The sequence below is a fragment of the Hippocampus zosterae genome, chromosome 5 (assembly GCF_025434085.1).
Source record: "Hippocampus zosterae strain Florida chromosome 5, ASM2543408v3, whole genome shotgun sequence".
In the NCBI taxonomy this organism is placed as follows: domain Eukaryota; kingdom Metazoa; phylum Chordata; class Actinopteri; order Syngnathiformes; family Syngnathidae; genus Hippocampus; species Hippocampus zosterae.
Genome location: NC_067455.1, coordinates 2,989,293 through 3,007,859, shown reverse-complemented (window position 1 = coordinate 3,007,859; position 18,567 = coordinate 2,989,293). Strand labels below are relative to the sequence as shown.

At 46.0% G+C, this 18,567-nt stretch overlaps 1 protein-coding gene across 1 annotated transcript in view; it reads right to left on the bottom strand.

Annotated features, from left to right (window-relative positions):
- pou2f2a (POU class 2 homeobox 2a) overlaps positions 1–18,097 on the bottom strand; it is a 78,637-nt gene extending 60,540 nt beyond the window's left edge. The window contains exon 1 of the mRNA XM_052065059.1: positions 17,919–18,097. Within this exon, the coding sequence (XP_051921019.1) occupies positions 17,919–17,946 (28 nt within the window). The 5' untranslated portion in view covers positions 17,947–18,097. The remainder of the gene's footprint in view (positions 1–17,918) is intronic.
- Positions 18,098–18,567: the final 470 nt, after the last annotated feature.

The window sequence follows — 18,567 nt, the reverse complement described above, 5'->3', positions numbered from 1 at the left end:
CGAACGTTTGGCCGCGTAATAAGATCACGCCGAGTTGCTTGCTGGAGACACACATCCCTAACAAATAATGCTGATACATCCTACGTACGCCTTCTCGCCCCTTTACAAGTATTTGATCCCGGCTAAAGCCCCAACCCCCCCCCCCCCCCCCCGTGTTCTTTCTGTACTCCTCGCCTGTTTTTATTTGATTAGTTTTTATTAACTTTGCCTCCCTTCTGTCAGCACTCTCAATAATCGATGCTGATATAGTGCCAATATCCACCTAAGTCCCCCCCCCCCCCATGCCGTCTTTCACAGCGGCTTCCTTATTGGTGGGGTGGGGTGGGAGGGGGGTGGGGGTATAACTTGTCCCAATAATGATGATATTTATTATAGATATTTATTATCTGGTTCCTTGGCAGATGCACATAAACACACGCGCACACACACACGCGCACACACACACACACACGCACACACACACACACACGCCGTCTCACCGGGGCGCTTTAATTTACGCTGGTAATATCAGGCCATTATTCGCCGGCGCAGATAGTGTAAGGTTATCAGCACCACGGCCATAAGTGTCCGTGGATTCACTCCATTTGTGCGTGTTAATATGTGTGTGTGTAAGCTGAGGGAAGGAGGGCCGGGGGTGGGGTGGGGGTGGGGTCAAGATTCAAGTCAGGGGTGCATGAGGGAGAGGGGATGGAGAAGGGGGGGCAGGACTGGACAATACGCTTGCTCTTCCACATACACACATACACTGATGCATGGCCACCCCCCCACCCCCCACCTGCCCCCCAGGCCTCATCTACAGCCCCTCTATCTCCCTCCAGACGGTAATCCACCCCAGTGCTCCTCATCCTTTCAGGTATTGATTTCCTCTCCTGCGCCGCGGCTACATGTCGCACCCACGTCTGCTTTGCGACCCCTCCCTCCGTGCCTCACCCTTTAGCCGCGTCCCACCCTCGCCCTCCAACAAGCAAGCGTTCTACACAACAACTAAAAATATATATTTTTTTTTTTTAAAAGGGGGGGGGGTTGCTTGTCCAGGAGCAGGGCTAAAAAAAAAAGGGGGGGGGCTGATAAAGCACTGCAGTATTTCAGCAAAGCAAGCAGCATTTTACAAGGATGGAAACAAACAGGATGGAGAGAGGAACAAGAGACAGAGAAGTGGAGCAAAGGGGGTGGTGGTGGTGGGGGGGGGGGGTATTGGAAAGGAAAAAAAAAAAATCTGCCCCCGGGGGGTTGCAGAGGATATTGTGGAAATTATCAGAGTGCGACACGCGCTGGAAGTCCGAGACGAAAGATTTATTTCGAATTTGTCTTTGACAGAGAAATTCATCACGCAGCCTCCGCCGAGCCGCGTTCGCTCCAATTCTCTCCACATTGCACCTGCCCAACAACCTGCCCTTTAATTGGGGTTGGAGGGGGGGTGGGGCGGCATCGGCGTTCATCAATGCTCTTAATTGAGTGCGCTCAACGAACGGGGGCGAAGCATGCATGAGGTTGAGAGAACGTGAGTGGGTCAAGGTTACGGGAGCCCGAGGACAATGTTATGGGTGTAGCGTGTGCGTGTGTGTGTGTGCTTCAGTTCGTCGCGATGCGTTAGTGTGGAGCCGGTGCCCTATCGAATCCATTCAAGCCCCCAATACACACACACACGGAGCAATCATGGGACAGAATTTGGGCCGTTTTGAACCCCTCTGATCAAAGTCAGCAAAAGCCAGATGGTCGCCCGGGTTCCCTCGGAGAGATTATCCCGAGAGATTATCCTGAGCCGTGGGCCGTGTTCTGCCGGGAAAACTGTCCATCGTGAAAGTGGGGTTCGCACATGCTGATCGTTGGGCAAAAAAAAAAAAAATCTTGCATTTATCCCCCCCCCCTCCCCCCCACCGCCGCTTCCAATCAAAGTCATCGAAGCCCCGATGGTCGAGTGTCCTTCAATGGAATCAGCAGCGCTTGTATTTGAACTCCATTCGCAATTGGAACGTCTCTTTGTCCGATTTTCAAACTCACAGGGGCCCGAAAAGCGACATTAGCATTTTTTTTTGCCATCCTCCGATTTGTTCGGCATGGCAAAACTTGTTCCGGCTAATGTGGACGAGCAAAAACACGCCCGGAGCGATTTGGACGCATTCATAAATGTAATCTGGTGAGTATGAAGACATACTTGATTGCAGCGGTTTCTGCTTTTGTCATATGATTCGATAAATATTGATCATGGACCGCACGGGACGATGTACAGCGCGCCGTTTTATTGCACGATTTGGAGTCTTGACGCGTTCCGGGATTATGACTGTTAGCGGCGGATGAAAGCGAGGCAGCGCAGCTTGAGTTTTGACATCGCACTTCAGACTTGAGGCCAATCAAAGCGACACTTCAAGGCAGACATTTAAAAACAGAATCAGCAATGGCATTTTAAAAAAAGCAGGGTAGAGAAATAAAGTTGTTTACTAATAAGTAGACGGATAATTTGGGGGGGAAAATGGATTCTAGAAATGCCGAGGATGACTTCATTTCTTTTGGCAGCTTATCCCATGTGTGTGCGGCGTCACAACCAAGTGCCGCTTCACCGTGTTTTCTTTGAACTCTGGCCTCCACTGAGTGTCAAAGCTCAGAACCCGACTGGGTTTCCATTGCAGTAGCATTTCTTGAATGTATTTAGGAGGCGGTTTAATATTAGTCCTGTTATATTGCTCGTTCTTTGCAGAGGATAAAGAAAATATGCAGAGCGGTTGCGTTGTCTGGCTAAATGTGTTCCGTTGAATTATCCGTTACTGGAAGAGTTATGACGCCGTGACTTTCGATGCTACTCGTTAGCCCGTCTATGTTTTTTTTTTGGGGGGGGGGGGGTTTGCATCGTGCAAGTTTTGCGCCGGTCTTAATTGTGTTATGACTTTTGTTTTAGGTTTGCGCCGAGTTCGTTTGCTGCTGGTAAACTTCAACCGAATAGTGATTCACCTTGAAGCTTCTTTTTGGAAGAAATTTTTCCACGTGCAGACGGCTGCTCGCCAACAATCGCCCAAACGACGGCTTTTTATTCGGAGTCGCTTCACTTGCGTCTCTAGGCGCCACTCGATTAGCGCTGGCGGTTGTAATCACGTTCATTATTTATGGAAGTTTACTATTTGCGGTTGGGCTCAATCCCTATCCCCCCCCGTGAACGGAGAAGGGGCGGAGGGGTGGGGTGTGGTGGTGGGGGGGGGTCCCACTGGATAAGGTATCGTCTTCATGTTGCAGCGAGCACGGAGGAGAGCTGCGCCTCAGCAACTGCTTGAAAGAGGAGAAGAAAAAGGGCTTGCAAAGCCAACGGCTTTGTTGTTTGTCCTCCCGTCTCATCTCGGGGGCCATTTAAAAGCACTCATCGTAAGTGGCTGTTCACCGAAGAGTATATATTGTAATGGCGACACACGGACACTCGACGCACAGTCCATTTGTGCCATGGAGGTATTGGGGGGGGGGGCGTGAAATGACTTGTGGAAAAGGTTTGCGCAATTTGGTCAGCGCGGGAAAAAAAATAATAATAATCACATGGGATGGAAAATGCGGGTCTTGACACTTGCGGAAAAGTCTCGACAACACGTACGCCCGCACTTATGACACTTGCGTCACATCTGGGGACAAACGTTACATTTATTGAGACATTTGCACGCAGCGTATTATTAGGGACACCTGCGCAATCCAATGGCAGCCATGTTTGTGCTTGTCGAGGAGGGTACGATGACTCCCCCACCCCCGCCCCCGTAAGTGAGAATTCACGATAAAGAAAGAGCAGATAAAAGCATTTTATGGTCGTCCCCTTTCGCAGATGCTCGAAAACACATTTTAACTTCTTATAGCGCGCTTTTAAAAGCAGGCAAAAGAACAACAACAAAAACCCACAAGAATAATAACTTGAATAAAATAAGAAAAATAAGAATAAATAAGAATAAGAATAATAATAACTGTGCAGAGAATACGGACCATGTTGTCGTGTCTCTGTGTGACGTCAAATCTGGATGCGAGTGTCTGGGTGTGAGCCGTGGTCAACAACAGCACGGCATGCACCAGAGGAAGAATAGTTTTTGAATTTGTTTTTCATTCTGTTTTGAATTTTTTTTGTTTTTTCTTTTTAATTTAGTTAATTTTATGATTCATCAGGGAATTTGTTGGTTTTTAATAGTTTCAGTTTTTGGGGAAAATGCTTCATTTTTGTTTTTATGAGCGTTTTTTTTTTCATCATGGAAGCTATTGCGTCATAAAAATCGAACAAAAATATCATTTTAAAAAAGAACCATCCACAAATCAATGACGGGTGCTGCAAAACAGCCGATGCTTGTTGATGTACAGCCATCATGAGATGCAAACTGTTCATGTAAACTGTGTAAAATTTTTCATCATCAAAAACAAAAACCTAAACAAATACAGTACACTGTACTGGAGATCTGGGGCGAAAAGTTTCAAGCTCATGCACACGTTTCACTTGCATAGCAACACACAGCTCGTACGGCAGCAACAAACACTATTACGGTGCTCATGCATGCATGAAAACATACACGCGTGTGCACGGACACACACACACACACACACACACACACACACAGGAGGATACAGCCAATTAGGCCCACAACCTTCAGAGAAACACCAGTAAGACTTGGAGTCCAGCGGGTCTCCAATACCTAACACAGTCATAAGGCAGAAATAACACCCGCACACACACACACACACACATACACACACAGCATGTGAAATAACAAGGCAAAGACAAAACACCGCATTCCATCTCTGACATTTCCAATATCTGTCCATCCCTCAAAACGCCGACTTCAGCCATAAAGCGACTCATTGCAGGGCTGCACACATGAACGCACGTTCCATCAATGCGGCCCGCTGTCTGCACCCCCTCCTCACCCACACCCACACACACACACACGCATGAGCCAACCCCAGCCCATCCGGCGACTCCCCACCGATCCCTCTCATAATTACTCAATTATTGAGCCGCCCCCGCAATCTTCCCCAATCGGCAGCTTTTTGCAGCACAAATGTGCCCCGACTGATTCCTGGAAGTAACGACGGTACATTATTAGACTGACTGTCCACAAAATGTGACAATAGATATTCCGTATATCATACGGAGTCATGTTTCAAGTGTGCAAACGCATGCGTCGATAAAAGTGTCTTATTGAATATATGGTGTACGTTTTTGCGTTTTTAATTTTCACCCCCATCATTATGTCGTTTGTGAAGCGCTTTGTCACAGCTGCAGCTGTTGTGAAATGGGCGACATCGATGAAGTGGGATTACATTTCCCACATAGACGTTTTAGCCATGTCCATCAGAGGATAAAGAATATATGCATGGGAATATTGTTATATTGTCTGTCTGTGTGCACCACCTGCATGCATGAAAAGGGCTAAAATGCCACAACGTGGATGCTCATTTGGCTAGCACGTCGAGGGCCCATTATTTTGTTTGTTAGCATTAAGCTAACGGAGATTGATGAGTCAAAGTTGAGTGGTTGCGACTCTCTTCGCGTCATGTTGAGTTTGACGGAAAACTTCATTTGGGGGGCGGCATGAGAGAGGTTTTTTTTTCCAATCTATTTTCGAGTATGTTGTCCTCATCTAATATTTAGTTGTAGGTCTCGCAAGTGAGGTCACTTGTAAACTGAGCGACCACTGACCTGAGTGGTTGGTTATTTTTTTCCCAGTACTTCCACTTCAGTTGCGAATGTGAGTAAGTTTGCTCTCTCAACGAAACGGCAAACTAATTTCTCCACTTGTCGTTTTTGTTAAAGCGGCACTTAAAATGACTCTCTCTGCAGTTAATCGACGCCTTTAGGATGGCCACAGTTTTGATTTCCGTGCCACCGTTCTTCCTTCAATCTTCCCCGTTTCGCTGCGGTCTTCCCTTGGTCCTTACCCCCCCCCCCCCACCCCCACCCCCACCCCACCCTCCGCGTATGTGACCGCACGCCACGGCACAACAGCCAGACTATGAGTGAGAGTGCCAGGTGATTTAGAGCGGAGGATCAATAAGAAATTTAAAAATCAATGCACTTAGCGCCAGGAAATCAATGGGCCTAATCGGGGTGCCAATCGGAGCAGTCAAAACAATTAAGAAGCAAGAAAAATGTTTAACAACCTTCGCCGACACACCAAAGAGAGAGGGGAGAGATGCCGAGCCCGGAGGAGGACTACGGGAGGCGGGAGAGGGATGAGATGGAGTGATGTATGGGAAGGAAAAGGCTCAGCGGGGGAAAGCTCCCTGGCTTAGATGGAGCCAAGGCGGAATTGGAGGCTGGGAAGAGGGGAAGAGGATGAAGATGAAGGAGGAATGGCTTCAACGCTCAAGGGGAAACGACGCCGTCCTCCTCGGTTCATGTGATCGGGGGCGGGGACTCTTATTTAGGCTTTAGAACGACACCGGAAATCGACTTCATCAACGGGTAGCGCACATTGACCTCTTTGGCGGGTGGTCAAGGCCCAAATTGTTGATTCGCGATCAATAAATAAATAAATAAATGCAAGTCAAATCGATTTTACAGAAAATTGGATTGGAGTCAACTTTATTGTCAAATGTGCTATATGTGAAACATACAGCACAGATGACATTTCTTCCCTCTCATCACAAAATAAATCTTCCTATCTTCCTAACCGCTTGATCCTCACAAGGGTCGCGGGGGGTGCTGGAGCCCATCCCAGCTGTCTCCGGGCAGTAGGCGGGGGACACCCTGAATCGGTTGCCAGCCAATCACAGGGCACACAGAGACGAACAACCATTCGCACTCACACTGACACCTAGGGACAATTTAGAGTGTCCAATCAGCCTGCCACGCATGTTTTTTGGAATGTGGGAGGAAACCGGAGCACCCGGAGAAAACCCACGCAGGCCCGGGGAGAACATGCAAACTCCACACAGGGAGGCCAGAGCTGGATTCGAACCCAGTACCTCTGCACTGTGAAGCCCACGTGCTAACCACTGGACTACCGGGCCGCACAAAATAAATATATAATGTTAAAATATTTTACGGTTCTAATTTCTACTCATAATGAAAAATATTGAACAAAATTGAACAAACAAAGATGTTTCACAATCCAGAATGGAAATAACAGAATTTGATTTTTTTCTTTTTTCAAACAACAACAAACCCGAAACGAAAACGTGTTGAAAAGATCTTCAAAAGTCCCAATGAATGATAAAAGCAAACAATCTCAAAATAAATTGAAAAGTTGCAGATACAAGATGAAATAAATAAGAATGCCGATCATCATGCAATCAAATGTTTAAAAAATACAACTTAAAAAAAAAGTTTTTTTTGTAACTCCCCAAAATGTGTAACGATTCAAATTAATCAACCTAAAAAAAATTTTTTTTTAATTGTAACGTTACTAATTGCAGTGAAGGACTGGAAAAAAAAATTGTAAATAATAAAAAAGTTGTAAAGAGACATGTACCATTCCAGAGTACTCCTGTTCAAGTAACTTAAAAGCATTTAAATAAGTAAATCGTAAAAATAAAACGTGCCTTGCGTGCGATTCATTTTGATTGCACTTGCCATATAATGAGCCAAAGTCACTGTTGTCGTTCCAAATATTTTTCGGTTACTTCTATTCATTTTCTCCAATGTACCGAGGCCCGGTACATGGACCTTTTTCCACCAACTCATTTCAACGCAGAAATTCCAATCGAATCAACGTCATCTCCACTCCCGATCGGACGCTACGTTTGTCAGCAGCCAATGAGGACTTCTCCAGCCGAGGGATGGAAGGAAACGACATCATTGATTGGCTGCAAAGTGGGTGGCGTTAAGAATGTGTGTGGGTAGAGGTGGCGGAAGGCGGGGGTGTTGGGAGGGAGTTCGGCGGGGAGGGGGGGGCTAATTTGGGGTCAATCAATAGATCTCCTCTCTCTCTATCTTCTTCCTGCTCACAACGCTAAAAATCAATGACACAGCCAATAGTTTCCCGCCCCAGTGTGGATTAGTGAACACACAACTAATCGGCCAGTCACTGAAACTGACATCTGGGCTATTAACCTATTGATACGGAGGACTCGTGTTGAACACGCGTCCGCGAGCGCACGCACGCGCCCACATTCCGATACAAACATCTGGCTTACCGAGCGACGCCCCCGAAAGCTCGCAAACACGGCAAAAAAAGACGAGGGAGCTTTTAACTTTAGCTTTTAAGCTAAAGTTAGCTTTTAGCTTTTTAGCTTTTAACGTCGGAATTACCGCATCAACTGTGTGGGCCTTTAAGAGGTGTGGCCTACTACCAACCCCCCCCCCTCCCTCCAAAAATCTATCTAATCATCTATGTTCCTAGTCGAGAGAATTTAAAAAGAGCGTCAAAAAGACCGCTTGGTGCCTCCTCGGGAAGGTCAAATAATTTGTCGCTGCTTCTGAGGATGCGGCGCGCGACACCTTCCGGAATCACAGCCCGACAGTGGCTTTCATCCTGGCACTTTTGAAAGCTGTCTTGTTTTCTTGACTTCCTGCGTCCCCCACCCCCACCCGTCCGCTCTCTCCCTCTCTCATGTTTGACTTTTCGTACATCGGGTTTGTTCTTCCTCATTTCCTCCCCTTGTGTAAAGGAAAAAAAATAATAATAATGAAAGGCCTGGAAACGGGAGTCTTTTTGTCCGACAGTTACACCGTGCAGTCGTGCAGCCACAAAGCCGCGCATGTCCGACAACCCACCGAGCGAAGCTGCATAAACAAACGGCTTTTTCAATCCCTTTGGCACGCGCAAAAAAGCCCAAAGCTTCTTCCGTGGGACTTTAACGCAATAAATACGGCAGCCATGCCGCGGTACATCCCACAAACATGACGGGCAAGCAGCCACAGAGACGGCGGCAAACTTAACCCCGACAACCAACATGGCGGACGAGTTGCAATACAATCTAGCAAGATGGCGGCGACACCGCAACACACACACACTCCATAAAAAACGACAGTTTGAGCGCGACGCACTCCACATAGGTGGCGGACGAGTTGTTACACGGTCCACCGAAACGGGGCTGTGACCACAACGCGCCCCACAAAAATGGCGGCCTAGTTTTTAACACGGTTGAGTTGAGTTGAGACACTCCGCAAAGCCGGCGGACGAGTTTTAGCACAACACACCTCACAAAGGTGGTGGACCAGTTGTAACACATCCATCCATCCATTTTCCGATCCGCTTTATCTCCACAAGGGTCGCAGGGGGTCTTCCCTGAAGCGGTTGCCAGCCAATCGCGGGGCACGCAGAGACCAACAACCATCCGGGCTCACATTCAAACCTAGGGACACTGTCAAGTGTTCAATCAGCCTGTTTTTAGAATGTGGAAGGAAACCAGAGTACCCGGAGAAAAGCCACACAGGCCCGGGGGAGAACATGCAAACCCCACACAGGGAGGCCGGAGCTGGAATCCAACCCATGACCTCTGCACTATGAGGTCATCGCGCTAACCACTCGAGTGCACCAAAATGAGGCGGCGTGACCACAACACGCCCCACAAAGATGCCGGATGAGTTTTAACACCCTTCGCAAAGATGCCGGCGATACCGCAGCACCTTTGACAAAGACGTTTGAGAGACTTTAAAAGCGCCGATAGGCCAAACCCCCCCCCCCCCCCCCCCCCCCCCCCCGTCAATGCATAAAGCCGCATGGACAACAGCCTTTAAATCCCATTGGCACGCAGCAAAGGCGCGCAGTGTCCCATGCATGTGTTTTGTTTACATGCGCATTACAGTGTGTCCGATTCCCCGAAATGCAAGTGGAGAAAAGAAAAAAAAAAGGGGGGGGGGGGGGGGAGCGGAGTGGATTTATGCCCATTTTTTTTTCTACACTGGGCTACACGCACTTCATTTCTACGGTGGAGTCCGCAATGAGTCACGCTTCAACTCTACATGCGGGCCCATAATCCGCACCTCTCGCCTCCTGATAGAGATGACGAAAAAAAGTTGAGCGACGCACTATGTGGCTTCGGCCCGGACGCATCGGTTCCGTATAACCTTCCTATTGAACGGATGGATCCCGATTTCTCGCCCCCCCCTCCGAAGTCAATATCAGAGCAAATGGGGAGGATACGCCGGCAATGTGATACAGCCTGGGAAGACGGCTCTTTTCCCCCTCTTATCCCGCTCAGCCATATTGATGTAGCGCCACCCCCCCCCCACCGCCCCGAACCCGAACCCCCTCCTTCCTTTTTGAGCCTTTCACGGCTCAGCCGAAATGAAGTCTTTCAAGGCCACGCGACTATTGGCAGATTAGGAAAACATATCCTATTTTGCAGCTTTCTTGATATGAGGAATAATAGAAGGCGCCGTGGAGGCGAGGAGACGCCGTTTGTCACACGGCTCGGCTGAAATGAGAGCCCTGATCTGCCTCGACCAAGAAAGTTTCCCTATCACCGCCGCCGTAATGAACAAGAGAATTGATTGAAAGGGGGAAAAAAAAGGAAGAGATGGGAGGAAAAGTCTGTATGATATTCCTTCTTAAAGCCACACAGAAGAGAGGAGGCGGTTGGGGGGTGAATAAACGAGGAGCAATATGGCATCGGTGGCACCTCACAATGACGGGCGGAAAATCACAGAAAATTGATCGCATCCCACAAAATGGCTGCAGTGACCAACGAACACACACACACACACACACGCACGCGCGCGCACACACACACAAAAGAAAAGCGTGTGAGGTTGCTAGAGACAGAAGAGGAAGCGGGGAAGGAAATAAGCAGCAGGTGCAAAGGGGATGGATGGAAGCGCTGCACTTGCACTGACAAATGACGAGGCACCGAGCACTTTGCAACACATTGCTGCAGTGAACATTTTACACATTTGGGGATTTTTTTTTGTATTTTACATTGTCTAATTTATGATCTTTTTTTTTTTTCCAAAAATATTTTAGTATTTAATATATGAGTTATACCAAGTGCCTGTAAAATTGAGTGTTTTTTTTATTATTAAAATAGACCATTAATCTATATGAGGTCAATATAAAATTTTAATAACATGCTATGTGTTGAATAAATCTCGATGTTTTAAAATTTTTAATTCGTAATTTCTTTTGCGTCCCCCCATCCCATGTTATTTGTATTTATCTGCCTCATTGGGGAGGGCTACAATACTGTATTTAATAAAAAAATAAAATATTAAATATTAAAATAAAAAAAAATAAAAAATATGACATTTTGCCAACTAGAATAAAATATGGGTACAAAAATAACTCAGGAAAATCAATGTATAAATAAAAGATTTTAAATTTTAAAAAAATAAAGAATCTATAGCATTTGAGGATTTGCACTCATCTTTGCAAAGCATTGGTGTAAAAAAAACACAAAATAAATGGATAGGATAACAAAATAAAGATGTTCATCTAAAGTTTTTTTTAAAATACATAATTCTTATCCTTTCCTATTTGCTCGGTGGAAAAGAAAGAAAGCCAAGTGGAAAAAGAAAGGGGGCTGGGATGTGGGCTAAAAAGGATGCGGATTAGAGGTGCTACCGCTGGGGCGGCTGCGGGGCCACAAAGTGGGAGGTGGGAACCATCCAAGACGCAAAAACTCAACAAGTCAGTTGAAGACGAAAACCCCCCTCAAGACACCACTTCTTTTCCCTCCCTGGGTGTGACACAACTGGAAGACAAGAGGACTCTTTTCCCCTGGACAAGCAAGAGCATCGTCTTGCTCTCTGCTGACCCCCGCAGGTGGCCGGAGGCAATTCATCCTATTCCCCCCTCCGGCTGGCTAAAACGGACTCACGATTGTCGCATTCGCGTTCAGAATTAAGAGTTGACGCGAGAGCAAAATAACACTCACTTTAAAAAAAAATTATAATAAAATTGGGAGAAAAAAACGTCAAGGAGAAAAGCACGTTGACTTGATCAATACTTTGGAGGGGCGCCATGTTGCCGAGTGTTGCCCTAACAGGCGACTTGCAATTGTAGAGGGGGAGGGACACTCTAATATCTGTCATAGTCACTGACATGATTAAAAAACATTTTCAACCTTGTTATTGAAGAGGAACTATTTGTGGACGTGGGGCTTATTTAAAGAGATTTGGAAAAATATAAATATGAGGCGTGGCATTTTGGGGGGTAAATATATATATATCGTATTTATCGGGCTGATAAATAATAACTTGTAACCATTGTTACAAGTACAGTAGTTGTAATCGCATCCATTGACAAATAATCAGACCATTACCATTGTTCATTAAAAATATGGTGACATTAAAACCTTACTAAAATACGTCTTCCATAACGTGTGTGAATTCTCAAATGGAATATTTTGGAGGAATATTGTTTTGCATAATTTTACCGACACTAACAAAAATGATTATGAGTTCATAGATAGATCGATAGTTCTGTAGATAATTTCATGAAGATGCACACTAAACAAAATATTGTTCAACATTAATCAAGGGTTCAGAAAATGGCGGCATGGATGGATGCATAAACTACACAAGACCTACACACTATCAATGTAAAATTCCCCATAATTAAAAATAATAATCAAAATAATAAAATAAAATTCTCCCTGTTTTGGGTGATAATCGTGGTTAGTTTTCATGACCACATTATCGTACTTCAATTTCAGTCACTGGAAACCGCATTTGCGTTGGCCCTGTATACTTGCATTGATAGATTATTACATATTGACCGCAGCATTAGGTGATACGGTGGCCACTTCTATGCGACTTGCTAGTCATTGCGTCTGTCACGCATGCACACACACACACACACACGCACACACACACACTTGGGAATTGGAAGGTGGACAGGTCGTGTGAAAGGTTGCATGTGTTTGTGTGTGAGTGTGCGTCTGTGTATGTGTGGGCTAGATAGCATGTTTGCTAATCTGGAGCGTGGGGGGTGTAGGTTAGGGTCAGTGCTATGAAGAAGCGGAGGGGGACATACGTCGCAGTTGTCGTATTACGGTGGTGACGTGGGATACGAGTGCCATCTACTCTCGGGTGATGTTTACTTCAAAGCTAAACGTAAAACAAAACAATTTAAAAACAACGTTGCCTGAGGAAAAGCAACTTAGCTAAATGCTAATGGAAATTGCCACTGACATGCTAGCAGTTAGCATCGCTAGTTGTGGTTTTAAAGCCCTTTCAGCAACTGATCACAAGTGATTGAGCAACACGTTGGGAGAAGGGGAGGCGGGGGGGGGGGGGGGGGGTGAAATTTCATAACGGTAAGAAATAGCTACAGCAGTAATTATAGTAGTAATCGTAGTTGTATGAGCAGTCATTGAAGCAGTAGTAGATATATATAGACTACAAGTCCAAAAGAGAGGCACCTAATGTCATACTTATACTAAACATCTGTTTGCGGTGACTCAAAAAAAAAAACAAGACAAAACAAAACAAACAACAACAACAAAAATAGCCCACAAGCCACATGCTGCTTCACAGAGTCTAAACACAAAGACAGCACACAGAGGATCATCATCTTTCAAGCACTTCCAGAATGAAATTCAAATTGGCCCAATCAATTATCTGTGGTTTTGTGAGTGTGTGTGTGTGTGTGTGTGTGTGAGATCTCAGGAGTATGTATTGGTGACATGTGATGAACTATTATCGCAGTGCTCAAATTAGGCCAGGTTGTCAGCCTGTGCCCATTCTGTTTTAGCCATTATCAACACGAAAATTGATTTTTTTTTTTTCCAATCACACCGCACACCACAAGCTAATCGCTCTGATCAATTCTGAATAGGCATTTGTGATTTTGGCCCTTTGCTGGCCTTGGTCAAAAAAGTGGGAAAATGCTCAAATTAGGTTTGATTATCGCTCATGTGTACCATGCTTTCGCTATTATCACAATCGGGGAGGGAGTTTTAAAAACAACAACAACAACAAAACACTCTTACGGCGCTACAGAATCGCTCAGGATATTCTTTTCCAACAATTGAGCCTTTTAAGCATTTGGTCGAGAAAAAAAAAATGTTCAAATTAGATAAATTAAATACATTAATTATTGTATGCGTTTACTCTGGGGGTGGGGGGGTGACTTTGAACAGACCCCACCAGAGCGCTCAGAATATCTGATAATCACGCCTTTGCTGATTTCGATGAGGAGAATCGCCCCAAAAGAGAGACCTGACAATCGGGAAGGGAGAGAAAAGGCTCAAATTGGCCCAACTTTGAGTTCCCCACTGCACATCTTGGATTTTTTTCCAATTGAACTCCCATCGTGCCCCCCCCCCTCCACCTTTGACGCTTGCGGACCCCAAATAAGGTCGTTCGGTCTGCAGGGTCATCAGTCTGGGATGAAGCCTGACCTCTGACTCCTCCAGGCCTTGATGTATTCCAAGCACAAAAGGCGGCAGACTGCCGTGGCCCTTTTGGATCAAATTTATCACCTCGCTGGCGGCGTGGCTTTGTGAAGGTGCTGACCGCCACCGCCGGCTTGACCGCCGCCATTTTGCCTCACGGTCGCGCTCGGCCATCTTCAGCCGCCATTGATCCGAGCCCCGTTTATCAGCTAATCAATACGGCCATGATCGGGAATTGACTGTTGACTCTATTCAATCGCCACTACGCCTTTCGCACATGGACACACACACACACACACACACAAAACCGTGTATTTATACCTTCAGCCCATATACCATATTTACCTCAGAATGTAGCAGGCATCTATGGGTTAAAATGTGTTGTTGTTTTTTTTGTTTGTTTGTTTTTTTTTTAAGTGGAGGCCTTCAGCGCCATTTTCAAAATAACAATACAATACAATACAATACATGCTGATTTATATAGCGCTTTCACAACAGCGGCAGCTGTAACAAAGCACTTAACAAAACAGTTAACATCAAGTAAAACAATAAACACAACACATAACATAAAACACAGACAGTCATGCAGGCATAACCACTTTTCCATCACACGCTTTGTTGTTTGAAGCAGTTTGAGATGAAAGAGGCGAGAATCAAAGTTTCCTTTAACCATAACATCAACTCATACTATATGTGGATTTTTTTTCTCCTTTTTTTACTCAATTGCTGTGGAGGTGGGCATCCATACACAGAGGGAGGCTTTTATTTCAACACATTTTTAGAATAACACCCACATTTTTGCCACTTTTTTTTAGGTACACTCCATAATTACAAGACTATCAATATGGACTCACTGACCTGCAGGGCATTGCTTTTTTTCCATGACGTCACACACTACGGAAATATGACGCAATCATCAAAATAAGTGTGCACGTGTGTGTGTGTGTGTGTGTGTGTGTGTGTGTGTGTGCAGTGTACCTTGTGACTGGTGCGTTTTTTTGCCAAACAGGCCACGAATACATTCTGGTGGTCACTGTTGTCCCACTTTTTGAAATGCACGCGCGCGCATGCGCACACGTGTGAACGGAGACAAGGTGCAATTGCAGTCTCTCGCATTAATTGAGAAAATGGCCGAGCGACCTTTGAACCCTGCAGGTCATTACCGCATTGTGCGGCGGGCCCGAGAGAGCGAGGGGACGTTTGGGAGGTGTGGGGGTGGGGGGGGGGGGGGTTGCCGTGCGCAGAAAGTGGATTCGATTTGTGGCTTGATATTGTGTTTTAAAAAAAAAAAAAAATTGTGCGAAAGGATTTGGAGAGCACGTCTTTTTTTTTTTTTGCGAGTTTGAATACCACGTGGAAAAACGTTGAAGAAGCGGTAGATAAATTATCGTACGTCCAACATGTCCACTCAGCAGTATTTTCCTACTTTCGTTTTGTTTTGTTTTTAACCAACAATCCGCGCCAAATGCAACATCGGCTGTCGTTTCTTCGGTGGTCCACCGTGAAGGTACATTTTGTATCAAATCAAACTGCACGTCACCACATGTGCTTTTTGTAGAAAAGGCGAGATTTAACTGCGTCCTCGCGTGCTAAACGCTGACCTATTTTTCCTGCCATTCATTTGGCACAATATGTGTGCGCATTTCAAATGATTATTGACAAGGTTAATTTCGTTGCATTTACAACGGAAAGTGATTTTTTTTTAAACTGAATTTCGTAACATTAAAGTGCATTTTCATACATTTGCAATATTTTTTTGCGGGGGTAGGTGCATTTTTAACTTGAGCACGCAGCAGTGCACCAAAAGTCCAATCACAAAAAAAAATTAAAAGGATGTCATTGAATGACGCTAAATGTGAAGTTGAGTTCTTTAACGGTTGTAAAATATATCAGTTTAAAACGTTGAAAAAAACGATCAGTTTGATTGCCGGCTTGGGACCAGGAGCAATCTTCACACGAGCAAAACCTTGCAATTCGATTTTTATTCATTGTACGCACATTTACAAAAGAGTCTGCAACGTTGTTGAACACTCCGGAAATTTTTTTTACACAGAATAATTACATGCAACGAAGATTATTATGCATTTGGTTTTCATATCTACACGCATTCATTGACCCTCCGTTTTGGGGTGTTTTTCAATATTCTGTGGATTGGGTTTCAAACTATGTGGTTAAAATAAAACAACTACGTTTCAATCGGAAAAAAATTAATGTAAAATATATTATAGTATACATTATATACATATATATTATAATATACACACACACACACACACACAGACGCCGCCTTCTTCATTAGGTACCCCTACAAACTGTAATCCGAGCCATTCAAAAAGCAAAGCAAAGACAATTTAATGTGTCATTAAAATGACCACTAACATTATTTTGTTTATAAGGGCAGAATTGTTGATCAAGAATCTCGTTATTTGGATGCTGGTCGCCCCCCCCCATCCCCCTCGCCTCTTTCTGCACTGAATGATTAAATATGTCGTTACCTTGCATGATAATGTAAATTAAAACAAATGCACGCAGACAGACACGTTACTCTCCAAGGTTGATCAAAGGGGCAAATGAGTTCCACTTCCAACTTTACAATTTACAACATGAGTGAGAGAAACCCAAAATAAAAAGCTAATTGACCACGAATACAACTAAAACGAGCAAAATATTTTTTTAAAAACAAGGCAGGATTGTGCAAGCAGCCAGGATTAAACATCGCGTGTGTACCTAATTCCACGTTCAATGAGTGGATTCTTTACGTATAATTATGCCCCTCGCCCCCCCAAGCCCAAAACAAAAACACGTGCAGAGTTACACTAACTATTGCACAAGGTTTGATCGGACCCACGCAAATGGCGCTCCACTGAGAGTCACGCTCACACTTCATGCATCGTTCCTCCAAATATGCCACAATTAAAACAAACACACAAGTGCACAACACAAAACAAAAACAAAGCGCCGTTGAACACTGAACACGTCCATAAACGAGGATATGGAATAAAACAAAGTCGTGTCAGTCATCAATCCGGCGCGCCAGGAGCGAGGGCGCAGCGCGCGGCCGGCCACCGAGCCAGCGTGCCCGGGGCCCGGATCTCTCCGGGTCCCCTTGGGCGCTCTCCTCCTCGGCTCCGCCGGGGGAGAGAGAGAGCCGCTCGGTCGGCCTCTTTATATACAACGCCCGGGCGGATCTGCCTCCTCCTTTTAATTGATTTTCCCATAATTAACTCAGTGTGTCCATCGATTTCCCCTCCGCGGCATCGCCTCAACGTGGACGCTGTGTTATTGTGGACGCCAGCGGCTCGACGGCGACAACCGGGAGGCGATATCGACCACGCGTGCTGCGCTCATCGCGCGAGAAGAGGATGCGCGGCGTGCAAAATCGCGGACCTGCACTATCACGTGTCAGTTAGGAGAGGCTCGGGTGGTGTGTGTGTGTATGTGGGGGGGGGGGGTTACACAGGTACAAGCGTGACATCGGTCCGCGCATATTCCAAGTGGGGTTTCCAATCAATATGAAACACATATACACACACACACTTCACACACACAAAACGTGCGTCCCGCGTGGAAGTTGGCAACAGAACGGAGGTGGTACAAAAAAAATGTAAAAGTAGCCCCCCCCACCCCCACCCGCCAAACACTTTTGCCACTTTTGAAAGAATCATAATAATCATCAGGAACATTACCAGCGCTTCCATCGGCGAACGTCTCCATCCACGCGACGCGAGCCACCTTGTCTGGACAACAGTGGGGATGGAGGGGATGATGGGGTACATGGGGAGGCAGCGGAGGTGGCGGGTGGGTGGAGAGGAGGGGGTCCTTGATGCGGCTGGGATAGGGGGCTCAGCAATAAGGCGAGGGGGCGTAGGAGAGGGGGGCAAGTGGTAACTCCCCATCCTTTTATAAGGCCCCCCCCCCAACGCCCTCCCTCCCTCGTCTTCTTCCATTCTTTCCCCATCCCTCATCCTCAACGTGGAGCTCGCTCAGCGGTTGCCATAGCGACCCGGTGGCTGTGATGCTGAGGAGAAAGAAGAGTGAGAGGGAAGGTGGGATAGATTTTTTTTTGGGGGGGGGGCGCTGCGCGTAAGAAAAATTCTTAAACTTTGCACTTCGATGTGTTTGTGACGTCACATACCCACCGTGCATCTTGCTTCCCGCCACGTGAGCGTTTGTTTTGAATAACAGGGCCCTCCATTTGGCGCCAGTGGAGCGCTCGCCTCATTGGCGCCCCCTCTAGCAGACAGTTGGAATTACACAGGATAAAGGAAAAGGGAAAGACGGAAAGAAACGAGTGAGAGGACAAAATAAATTTATTTTTTGTGTGGCTGTGAACAG